Genomic DNA, 12,661 nt, shown 5'->3' on the forward strand with positions numbered 1-12,661 from the left:
CCGCTCTTGAAACTTGAACCTGTTTTTCCTTAACTAATTAACATGACTAAGACCATAGTTGTCATACCAAAACAGTGATGTAGTAGGCTGTGAACTGTTTTTCATCTTCGAAGAGGCAGTGGAAGAGTTAAGACAGCAGGGCCGTAACTAACTGGTTTCCTGGGGCTCTTTGGCAAGTCCTTGGGACCAACCCCCTAAGGTAAACACTAAGGTGCAGTAGGTGTATCACTCTGTGCAGAGTTCAGCCCTGTTGCTTACAGCTTGCACAACTTGTAGCACATCAGAACACTGTGGAATCAATGGCTCGCCAGAGTTTCAAGACATGATTAAGAGACTCAAGAAGGCCCTGAAAGAATTTCCTTTAATGGGGAATTGTGTGAGTGAGTACAGTGGGTGAGTTGGTATTTTTTTCTTTCTTCCTTTCTAGCTGCTGGTTTACTTTGGCAAAATGCTTCTGAGCTTAGGTTTAGTGTATGTGCTTGCATGTGTCTGATTTGGAGAATGAGTATGTTCTATACATCACCAATCAATACTAAAAAATATTGTATTTGAAGTACAACAAGTCCTGATTTGTGGCAATATTAGAGCTGTAAAGCTATTAGAACCTATTTCTTCATAAAGAAAAAACATTCTTACTGAGGAATGCAGGTATGTATATTATTTACACCAAGTACAAGTCTTTAGTTTAATTTCTCATCCTGAGAGCCTTGTTACTGACTTTATTTTCATGTATGCTTTACTCTGAAATTATATTAGGTTAACTCTTTAATGTGGATATATTTATGGCACATGGAATGTTCTTCACACCATTCCTCTGCATGGTACTAAAAACAAACAAAAAATTTATGCTGATTAAAGATGACAACTTTTTTGAACTTATGCTGGTTTTTTTCTCTTTTACTAACAAGTTCTAATGAGTTTTGTTTGTGTCAGCCTGCAGTGAAGTTCATGAGCCTGAGTAGAAACAGCATGTCCGCGCTGCACCGTACATGGGGTCTTGGCATGTTTTAATTCCTGTAGTCGGGGATTGCTAGAAGATTGTGTATCATGACTGTCAGTATCTTGGCTTTGGCACAGAGAGACATATGCCCATAATTTATGTTAACTCTTTGAGAAATTTTTAAATATTTACTACAAAAATTAAGGGTCTTCACAGATATATGACATGCTGGTGATCTTTTGAAGAAAATGCATTACTCCTATCCCTTATGGAAGTCACAAGTATTTAAAATTCTTCTGTTCTATTTGATCAGGCTGTAATAATGAGAACATATGTTCTTGAGATTTGACCTATAATGTTTTTGAATCTGAGGGAGAGGGCAAAAAGGCATATAAATATTTTTTATCTGACATGCTTTATGTGGCATATTATTGATAAATGCTGCTGTGTTTTCAGTAGGATTGGAGTTTTTTAATAAACCTGAACATTTTAAAATATATTTAGAAATCATTATTTTAAAATTATACCTCAATAAATATATCCATGGAAACCAACTGACTCCATTCTTTTCAGTTTCATGCTAAAAGTCCTCACAGTTGGATAAAAACTTAATAGAAAAGAGCAAGCAGAGAGGAATGTCTTCATAGCCTTTGGCAATTGGCCTAATGTAGATGGATTTTAGTCCCAGATTATTTTACATGGGAAATAGATTACTGTCTTAGATGAGCTACTGGTCTGTTTCCCAAAGTGTTAGTTGCCAAAATCCTACAAATATATGAAAATGTATCATTAAAATGTTGTGCATTAAGACTTATGAGCCCCCTTTCTATAATTTGGTGTATTTGATTAAAACAACTGTTCGATTGCTCAAAAGCACCTTAAACTCTGCTGCTATTCTGTGAGTCCTACGTGGTTTATGCAAAATCATGCCTACTTCTAGATTGGTGTACATATGTTGATTGTAGTCAGCTGTAAAACATTTCCTTATCTCTTTTGTATGAAAGGCACATTACTATTTAAGTCAAAAGCTGTTTCTTCTTATTAAGGAAAATAAATATTGTAGGAAGTTATTCTTTAAAAAAGGAGAGTGAGAGGAGCTTGTTTCTTTACTATTTAATTATCTTTCCTGAAGAACTTTAATGGCTAATCTACTTTGCTGGTAGGATCTAGTACCCGGCTTTGGTCTCCAGGTGATTTTGTTCTGTTTGTTTCAGTCAAGTGCCTGATGATACGACACTGGAGGAGTTGTCCCCTCGTGTTCCTAGAGCCGTGTTTGTGAAGCAGGACAATGGCGGCTGCGCCTCAGTCATACCAGTGTCATCTGTCCGTGCCCCACAGGGCGAGGAGGAAAAGGAAGAAGCTTCAAATTCTCCTGACTTAAACCCTTGCAGTGCTACTTACAGCAATTTAGGTAAGTGCATTCTCCTAGAAGAAAATTTAAATCAGAGCAGGTTTTTGATACCTTTACAGGATCTGAAGAACTTTCCAAATAGCTCAAAACACTGCCATGAGTATTTGAAGACAAGTTTTTTTAATATTAATTTATAGAAAATACAACTATCTTGTCTTGTTCTGACAAAAAAAGTGAAGATTCAACACTAAAAGGTTTTCTTTCCTATTATTTTAAGACTATCTTTTAAGTGCCCTTATTAATAAACATCTCAAGTACTTTCAAAAGACACATTGTTTTATCTATTTGGAGGAGTTGCTATCAAAGAGGTTTAAAATACAGTGCAAATTACGTATTTTTTTTTTAAACAAGAAGTAGATTTCAATATTTTTACAAACTTCAACAAAAGAGAGGACTTTTTAATTTAGAGCATCAGTAACTGCTAAAATATTTGTAATCATCTTTTGTTGACTGAAACCTTTCTTTCCTAATCTGAGAGTTTACTTTCTGAGGTACTGCATAGTGTGTTCAACTGTCACTGAATTCCTGACTCGTATTAAAAAGATAAATGCATGCAGTGCTTCTCTGGAAGATAAGTCAGCAAGAGAAAGAAACATTTCTCAATACATAGTGTATCCATATTATCAGCCTAATTTTCTAAAGTATTTTCATTTGAAGTACTGTGAAGTACAGTCAGATTGTCTAGAAGAACAAAAAATCTCTCCATTTGTGTTTAAGAATATCTGAATGTGTTTTTCAACAAAGTTCCAATCCTGTAAGTCTACCAACTTATGGAGCACTTGGACAAGAGCAAACTTCATTGAGCTGGCTCACTAGTACAGGGCTTTGGCATGTCCACACAGGTTTTAAGGGATCAAAGACTGAATTTTAAACCCTCAGGTGCACACATTCCTTAGACAATTAGTGACCATGTTGCATTTTTTGGTTAAATGTGAATTAGTGTGTTCTGCTAATGAAAAATTAATTAGGTATTGTTGATAAAGCAGAAAGAGGAAAAAGATTCTGCGCAAGAGTGATACTAACATCTACCAAGGAACTGTAACGTCAAGGTGAAAAGCTAAAATTTGTTTTTTTATGGTGAACTATTATCTAAAAAATTATTTTCCCTTCATAGAAATATACATATATCTGTACATAAAGGTTTTATGTATTTAGGACATAGTTACATTACAGATAGAATCCAGGCAGAAGATCTAGCTATGTCAAAACTACATCTAGCATGGTTAGCCCACGTTCCTAAACAGACTGACATATAAAAGGATCCAGCTGAAGTATCATGTAATGTATATCAATTATTCCTCATAGTGACACTGCTGGATTTTAGCCAGTGTCCTCGTAAAGTCCAGGGATCACTTGCATTTCATAGCCAAATTAATGATATAATGAATCTTCTGTTTAAATCTCTATTCAGCTCAATTTTCTTATATAAGATGGCAAGTACTTCACACAGCTGTGCTTCTGTCCATAGATCTCTGTCCCTCCCCAGCATCTCACAAAATGGGATACTCCCACACTCATGGAATATGCAATAAAATACCATTAGACACTGGAATGGTTTGCCCAGAGAAGTTGTGCAATCTCCATCTGTGGAGATGTACAAAACCCAACTAGACATGGTCCTGGACAACCTGCTCCAGCTGACCTTGTCTCTGAGCAAGAGATCCAACCCAAATGCTCCTGTACTTCTGTGATCACCTCCATCACTCCTCATTTTTGTCAGTGTTGTTCCTGTGTGTGAATGTTTCTTCATTAAACCTTAAAAGCCCTGCATCTCTAAGCATTTTATTCAAAATGTTCTCTTCCTTGAGTCACTTTCAGATTTGCTGTCACCAAAGTAAATTTTAGGTATGAAAGAGTTAAATTAACTTTGAGGCCTGACTTGGTCTGGCTTGGCAAGGTTGCTGCTTGTTAAAAGCAATGCTACCCTAAATGGCACTGAGTTCTCTGGCTGTTGTTCAAGCTTCTTCTGGTTTATTCAAGCAATCTCACTTTCTAATTCAGATAGCTATTGAGAGATTACTAGGTAGGGATATAGAATAATTCCTACTTGTTTTCACATCTAACCATCACCTAAGCAGCAAAAAATGTATTTTGCAGCAGTAGCAAATATTGATGTGTGTAATGGAAGAAAGGACAATATAAGAATATGTAATATAATTAAGTTACATCACATTTGACTCTTGCTTCAACTGCAACTGTATCCACAGTATACCTTTTTATAGTTACACACTGCATTTTGTAGTTTGTAAAATGTATCATGTGAACATTGCAATTTGCAGCATAATGCATGATATTCACTTTAAAAATACTAATCTAACACATATTCTGGTTTTTATTGAAAAGCAGATGATGTTAATTTGATAAATGTCTAATCTTCAGTTGTGACACGTCACGTGAAAATTTATGAACAGAAATAATGGCAATCTTTGGTAAATTTTCATCTGTAGTCTGGTAGTGGTTTCTATCAGGTACTGCCCTCAGATGTATTTTGTTTTGTCCTCCCTCTGCTCTCCCGTCATCAGATTTTGATCCTGCCCACAGAAACTGCAGTGTGCCAACAAGTATTTGTCAGGAGCCAAATTGCTGATGCAAAATCTGAGAATAGCTCATGTATATAGTAGGGGCTGTATTTGTAAGTTCATTTAACATCATACACCTTGACATCAAAATAAAACTTGCAGGCAAGCTTTGCAAGATAGAGGATTCTCCTCTGGTCCCACCATGAGCCCCATATCTTTCATTATAAAAGAGCCCCATATGTTCCTGAGCATATAAACAGGAGGAAGTTTCAATAGGATTAGCGAGGTTTTATCTCATTTTAACCCTGCAACTTCCATGGTCATAGTCAAGCCCTGGTGTCCACAGTTTAAGAAGAACTTTTTTTTTTAATAGCACAGGCTCTAAAGAAAAGCTTTGAAAATGTCTGGTATTGTGGCAGGCACATTTTAGGGACTAATTCAAGAAGCTGAATCTGTTTCGATTTTCAGAGAGCCTGGCTTGATCATGGTGTGGATACTTATGCAGTAAGCAGAAATGTGATGAGGAATAACTTTTGTACCACGAAACCACAGATTTAAGAAAATCCACTGGCTCCAGTTGAATGTAGATGCAGAAACAAATGTTTAAATGTGTAAGGTAGGGCCTGGATGTTTCTTTTTTCAGGCCCATATTCTAACAGAAGTTAGCTCAGGGAAGCCCTGTAGCTCATGATAAGTAAGATAGTAGATTAGATTATTAAAATAATTTCCTTTATAGATCTTTAAATATTTCTATCTTTGTCTGAATTTATTGGGGAAATTGCCCTGATTGAATGTGCATTGCTATAAGTAGATTAAGATATTATCAATATACTCAGCATAGTATTTCTATTATTTATAAAAGAATAGGTTATTTTCTTTTCAACTATTTTTCTCTTTACACCCAAAGAAAAGCTGAAAAGAGGAGGCTAAATTTCTAGGTGTAATGATTGCTGACACTGGGAAAAAATCCCAATTCACAGCATCTGCCATGGAGTATTGTATCAGTCAGTAAGTTATACCAGGGCAGTGTGCTTTAGCCAAGCTAAAAATAAGGTAATGAAATCAGTCTTGACTAGAGCTGACAGTTCAGTGACAGGCAGTGATTATAGTATCAGTCTGATGCATTTTGTATAATATATAATTAGTACTGGTAATATCTTTAACATGGTGTAATGGAGGACAGGTAGCAAGACCTGACAAGTCACTAAGGCAGACAAGCTGTTGCTTCGGAATTTTTATTTATCTAGTATCTGCAGCCCATCTTATTATAGTGCACAGTCTCAAACTACTGGTGAGAAACTGAAGGTGCTTCATGAATGTTACTTTAAAAATGTTGGCTTTTCTTATTATATAAGTATAAATGTGTCAACAACTGAATATATAGGATTAGGGATCATGTTTGTGTAAATCTCTGTACAGAAAAAAAATCTATAAAGTAGTGTTATGCATGTACTGCATTTGTTGTAACCGGGGCTACGAATCATGCTGCTTGCTTTTGCAGTGACTGGAAGGTACTTCTATACATTTGTAGCAGTTTTTTCATGGTTTTGTTATTTTAATCAGTCTGTTATTAATGAGTGGTGGGTTTTGTACTGGTATTAAAGATCAGTGTAATTGATCTGCTACTTATACAGAGAGATCATCCCCAGGCTCTGTAATATAATAAAAATGCAGATTGCAGAGAATGATCAGTATCCAAATACATAGGGGGAAAAGGGTACTAGGATAAGGGTAGAGAAGGGGAATTTGTACAGTGGAGGCAGCCAACCTGTGGATTTTACCTAGGGAGTACTTTAATCAGCCTCTATAACTGGATTTCGTAGGGTTGTACTGACATCAGAATTACTGGAACATCCAACTCCATTCCTTGCTCTGGGGAGAAAGAGGTCAGCAGAGGCTGCCAAAGCCAACACTGTTGGACACCACCAAGATCCAGCTGTGTGATCAGCCCAGCCCTGACTTACAGTGGGTTTTCTGTGGACACACAAGGGCCACTTAAAATTCCGCTTTCTTGCTGGTTCCCACCGTAAAGGGGCCACAGGTTCTTAGTTCTGGTGGGGTTTTGCTAGATGTGGTCTTGGAAGGTTAGTTACTCATGTTGTATTATTGTTGATTATTCATTTCTGCTGCTCTAGGCAATCCAAAATGTGGGGTTTTTTGTCAAACTGGTGTGTTAAATTGGTGAATGGCAGAGATGAAAGTCTATTTGGCCATTTTAGTCCTTGGTCCTGTTCATTCAACGAAATCCTTGCACTAAGGGATTAGGGGTTAAGAAGTGCTGTAATGGTCACTGAAACTGAAAACAGAGTTAGTAATCATGGCAATAGCCTAGTTACTCCTGTGAATACCAGAGTATTGTTTGCAGCTCTGTGTTCTAATTTACATCTTCCCACAAGGGACATGAGCTTTGGATGAGAGATGGTAATGGCGTATAATCAAAAAAATGCTTTCAAGAATAAAAGGGAACATAGGATAGATTACCATGTCAAGAGTAAAATGGGTCTGGAGAAAGTACAGAGGCAGCCTGTTGTCACTGGTGTATTGGACTAACAAATATTATGTATTGTACAGCAATATGTGTCTCAGGAATAGGAATCAGGAATTCAAGGAAGGATGGAAGCATGCAGCATATCACCCACTTGGCTTGCCCAATTCACCATTAGTTGTTTTCTAAACTAAAGAAGCATTTCCTTCACAGTTCTGAAATGTCTTGACAACGTATACTGCTGATCTGGTCTAAGCTAAAAAAAAAATTCATGGATTATTAAGGAATCTCAACAATAATTACACATTCCATTAAGAAAAAACATGTTTATGAAATAAAATTTTGAATTAAACTTGAGCTTGGTGTTTAGTGAAACTCTCAGCTATGACAGTTTCAAGAGCTAACATAAACAGGTTGCAATATGAAGTCTGATAAATCAGTTATCTGGAAAAATAAAACCTAAATGCCTTTTTGGGGGGCAGATTTAGAGTTTCAAACCTCTGCATGGTGTCTGTAAACTTAAGTTTTAATATTTACATAGTGTAGGGAGGTTCTATAATGGAAGATGTTCTTGAGCTATAGAATTACTGAAAGCTTTCTAGAAAGCTGCTGTCTATACGGAGTTAATTTTTTTCTGTCTTTGAGCAGTCAGGACACAACTTCAAAGATCTCTGTAAGTGCTAGCCTACTATTGTGTCTGTTCCCCCTTTTCATTTGCCTGCTAAGAGTGTAGCTCAGGTTGAACCTTGTAATGCTGGAGAGTGTGCAGTAGTAGGTAAGGAAATGATGGGTTTTAATCATGCAAAGGGAGAAGGAAATGACAGGCAGGAAAAAAGAAGCAAAAGCTGTGCCAGTACTTTTATGCAAAAGAACGTTCTGGTGACTTTGATAGGGACAAAATTTAAGACAACCTTTTACTTGCTAGACAATTTTTTAAAATGTGGAACATGCAGTGTCACACTATGCTTGGGTAAAGCTGAGCTGGGAAGACTGGCCCACTGAGCTGAAAGAAATATACAGCATTAACAACTCGGTATAAAACCGATCCACATATGAAGTTTTTCAAACACAAAATACAGATGGATAGATTTCAGTATGGAAAATTTGCTCTTGTGGGGAGAAACTATATTTTTATATGATATGTTTTACAAACTCATTTTGAGAACACTTGAAAAAGTAACTCTATAATGACTTGTACATGCAGCTCTCTGGATGCTGCCACTCCCACCAGACATCTGCAAAGACAACTTCTGGTTAGGAAAACCTTCTTCAGTGATGTTTTGATGTCACAGTTCCCATAGCTATGCAAAAGAAGCAAGTAGCAAAAGCCACCTGTTGTAGTCACAACATACTTTTCTGTATTAATGGATTTTGGAGGACATGGCCATTAAAGCAGACAGAAAATAAAGACAATCAAGGAGAAATGCTGTTATAACTCTTACCTTCCTTGGAGAAGACTTCTGCTGCTACTGCTTGAGGGCATCTTGCTCTAATTTGTTTTCTTGCTGTTTCTCTCTAGCATCTGTGCAGTCCTTGTGTTAGCAAGCCACATGAGCAAGGCGTATTAGGAAACTACCTCCTGAAATAGTAGCCTTTCTCAAAACCCCAGCAGCTAGGCTATTTTAGCATAGTGGGGAAGAGGATAAGAATGAGAAAATAAGCAAGCGATCTTTAACACAGAATGTTGCTGGGGAAGAAGTACATAGGTCACAGATTTTGTAAGAGTAAGCGATTGTGGGAGACAATACAAGTTTCAATGAGTAAGAAACACTTGTCAGCTTTAAGTAAGAGTAGGCTTAACTGTCTAGTTTTCACCTTGTGAATCTGCTAGGGCAATCCTGGCTTTCTGATGTGACTGCTGAAGTATTGGAATGACATTATTTATGTCTGAAGTTTTCTGGTTTACATTCTGAAATTATTATTTCAGCCCTTTTAGCACATTTGAAATCCAAGTGATCCCAGTTGCTTTACAGACTGTTATAAAGATATATGAAAAAAGATCACCTTACATGCCAGAGAAATGCACATCTCAAAGAAATACAAAGTAAGAGATAATATTATAGCCAATTGATGACAGAAGGAAATTACAGGAGGCCAGGCAGAACTACTGAAACTGGAATACTGGCCAGAGTGCCAAAACTGACTCTTGGGTTTTGCTTTCACTTTTTATCATTAATCCCATGGAATGTAAAACACCAGCACTGCTAGCACTGAAACTGATTTTTGCCCCAAGGTCAGAGACAGGTTGAATGTGACAACATATACTTTGTTGATTTTGGTCATTTTGCTTTTTGATGAGTTTATCTTTTCAGGTCTATATTTAGGTTTTCTTCAAATATTGGGAAGGTCCTAGTAATTTTATTTATTTTTTTTAATGCCTTGAGCTTCTTTACAGAGTGCAAATATGAGCAGCAGATGCAAAGTATTTTAATCTTCGTTTACTGTTCTTATTACACAGGACAGTCTAGAGCAGCCATGATACCTCCAAAACAGCCGAGGCAACCAAAGGGAGCTCTGGATGATGCCATTGCCTTTGGAGGCCTAATAGACCAGGAAACAAGGACCAACTTACAGCCAACACCACCTCCACTGCCAAAGAAAACAATTTTGAGAGCTAACACAGAGCCAACTCCCAGAGATCTCCAGAAGCAGGCTTTGGAAAACAACCTGTGCATTGTGGCCAATCCCACCTATGACATTGACACCAATTGGGAAGCAAGCAGCGCCTGCTCTTCCATCAGCCTGGAGCTAAAGATATTGGACAATGAGTCAGGAGATTCCTTGGACAGGCCTACAGAGAAACTAAGGGCAACCACCTCAGCAACTAACAGTGTTTCCAGCCTAACCACTATCAGTATTAAGGACCGCTGTTCCAATAGCATGGAGTCTCTAACAGGGAGACGCATCTCGCAGACTAAGCAGGGCAAAGGTGTCCAGAAGCCCCAAAGGCAAGCACTTTATCGAGGAATTGAAAACCGAGAAGAGGTGGTGGGCAAAATCCGAAGCCTTCACACTGATTCACTGAAGAAGCTGGCACTTAAATGTGAAGACTTGTTCATGGCCGGACAAAAAGACCAATTGCGATTCGGGGTGGACAGCTGGTCAGACTTCAGGCTCACCAGTGACAAGCCATGCTGCGAGGCAGGCGATGCAGTTTACTACCCAGCTTCTTATGCAAAAGATCCTCTCAACAATTACGCAGTCAAGGTAAGAAGGGCTTGAAAAATGGTAACCCTAGACACGAATGATAGAATGTAACAATAACCATAATCTGCAACACACCCAGTAGCAATAGGCCCTACATATGTAAGTGCACTTTCTCACTGTATGAAAAGTAAGATTCCCAAGATACAGGCTCTTCTTCCTATCGAGCCATGTGTGGCATTAGTATCCGCTGCTTAAGTTTCATCTAGTTTTATTGCAGCTCCAAAAGTATTCAAACAACCATCAGAAGTCAGTCTTTACCATGGGTGTTGTTTAATGAAAGATTGAGGAAAAAGCTGTATTATTTTAACCTGTGTCTGGAGCTTTCTGGAACCTGCAAGAACAAAATCCTCTGGTTCATCTGCATGCATATGATACTAAATAATTAGTCTTAGGAAAGATTTCAAAGTTCTCCATTTTCAGATCTATGTAATTTCAAATGTAAATTCTAGGCTAATAAATCTTTATGTTCCCATGCAAAGTCTTATATAATAGTTTGTTACCAACGTTTCAAAAGCTCTGTCTAGCCACAAGAGGTGCCTTTATAAGCTATATTTAAAAAAAATAAAAATGTTGAACTTGTCAGTGTTAGTTTTGTGGCCTTTTATTTGCTTAGTTTATTCTTCAGCAAACACATAAAAGAAATAAGATTTACCAGATTTACTGCTTATCTATTAAAGGATAGTTGGCAGATAGCTTATTAGATGTTACTTCGCGGAATTCTACACAGGTTGTTCTTTCCAAGCAGTATATCTCTGCTGTTGTCAATGCTTATCTGGTAGGATGATAGTGGGAAAGACAGCTCAGACTCATAGCTCTGTCAGGCTTCCTGTGTGACCTTGAGTAAGTCATTGAACTTCTGATGCCTTCTTGTTGAAACTGAGATAAAACATTTTATTACCCATCACAGGTGTGTGAGGCATAATCAATTATTCCTTATAGAGCATGTTGACATTCTCAAAAGGGTGGTGCTTTACAGGAACAAATTGTTACCACTTCTGCACAATTGTTTACAGGAAAGATATATTTTTTAAAAAGGTAAGATTGATGCAACTGATATTTTCTTCTGAAGTATGTGAACAGACGTTCTTCTGAAACATGGCAATTTACCTTGGTTGCAGAATCAACAGTCTAAAAATACTCAGTTTGGGGTTTTTTGGTTTTAATACAATGATGCAAAAATGGTTGCTTCTAGGACCCAAAGTCATGTTTTTCTGTATAGGCAGGTTTGGGTTATCACTAATGTGACTTTTTCTTTGTGTAGCATGGAGGTGTCCTTAAAGTATTCCCTGACAGGCAAGACCTATGTAGTTTTTTTCTTATCTGCTGTCCTCCTAAATACATTTCCCTTGTAGAAAGCCACTGAGAAGAAAGCAGTGCAGCACAGTCAAATATGTGCCATGGGGTTTTTTTAATCTCATAATTCAGGTGTCTTTAAAATAGTTCTTAGACTAACAACATTATTGCAGTGTAACAGCTGTGATGGTCTTGAGAGTGAGTGAAGTATTCACAAAATATCCTCGGGCTGGAGGTCACCATGAGCTGTTCTGCTGGTACAAGGAGAGGAAAAGTTACTCTTAAAAATACCCTCCCTAGCACTTCAATGTGATATAGGAAAACACTCCCACAACACACGCTCCCTAATATTTTTTAAAGCCAAGTAGGACAAGCATATGAAACTACTGTTGTCTTTTCACTTTCTCTTTCACTTATCTTAAGTATTATGCATGCAGCTCAATTGGGTTCTCTTCGGTAGTGTGTTTCTTTGAGGTGTATTTTTATACTGCTTTCTCTATGCTAATATATTGAATTATATAGCATTGTTTAAACTGTGGTTACTGGATTTCTTTCTCCTAAAAATCAGTTATAGCAAATTCCAAATTTGTCTTAATATTTGCCCCAAGTTGGTCTTTGACTTGCAAGTCATCGGTCCAGGATCAGATTTGTAAAAAATCTTGTAACTACAGATTGCTACTGCATTACACAGAGATGTGGGGGATTCAGCTTTAACAACTATACCAGTTTTACTATCATGGGTATTTGTTATGTGAGTCAAATTACACAATCATCTACCTCCAACAAATAAGCTACATATTCCTGCT

The 12,661-nt window shown here is 37.4% G+C and overlaps 1 protein-coding gene across 1 annotated transcript in view; it reads left to right on the forward strand.

Moving 5' to 3' along the window:
• PEAK1 (pseudopodium-enriched atypical kinase 1) overlaps positions 1-12,661 on the forward strand; it is a 31,956-nt gene that overhangs the window by 10,499 nt on the left and 8,796 nt on the right. Inside the window, exons 2-3 of the mRNA XM_009994362.1 lie at positions 2,155-2,351; positions 9,814-10,562. Of these exons, the coding sequence (XP_009992664.1) occupies positions 2,155-2,351; positions 9,814-10,562 (946 nt within the window). The remainder of the gene's footprint in view (positions 1-2,154; positions 2,352-9,813; positions 10,563-12,661) is intronic.

The sequence above is a fragment of the Chaetura pelagica genome, unplaced genomic scaffold, assembly GCF_000747805.2.
Source record: "Chaetura pelagica isolate M959 unplaced genomic scaffold, ChaPel_1.0 scaffold222, whole genome shotgun sequence".
NCBI lineage: Eukaryota > Metazoa > Chordata > Aves > Apodiformes > Apodidae > Chaetura > Chaetura pelagica.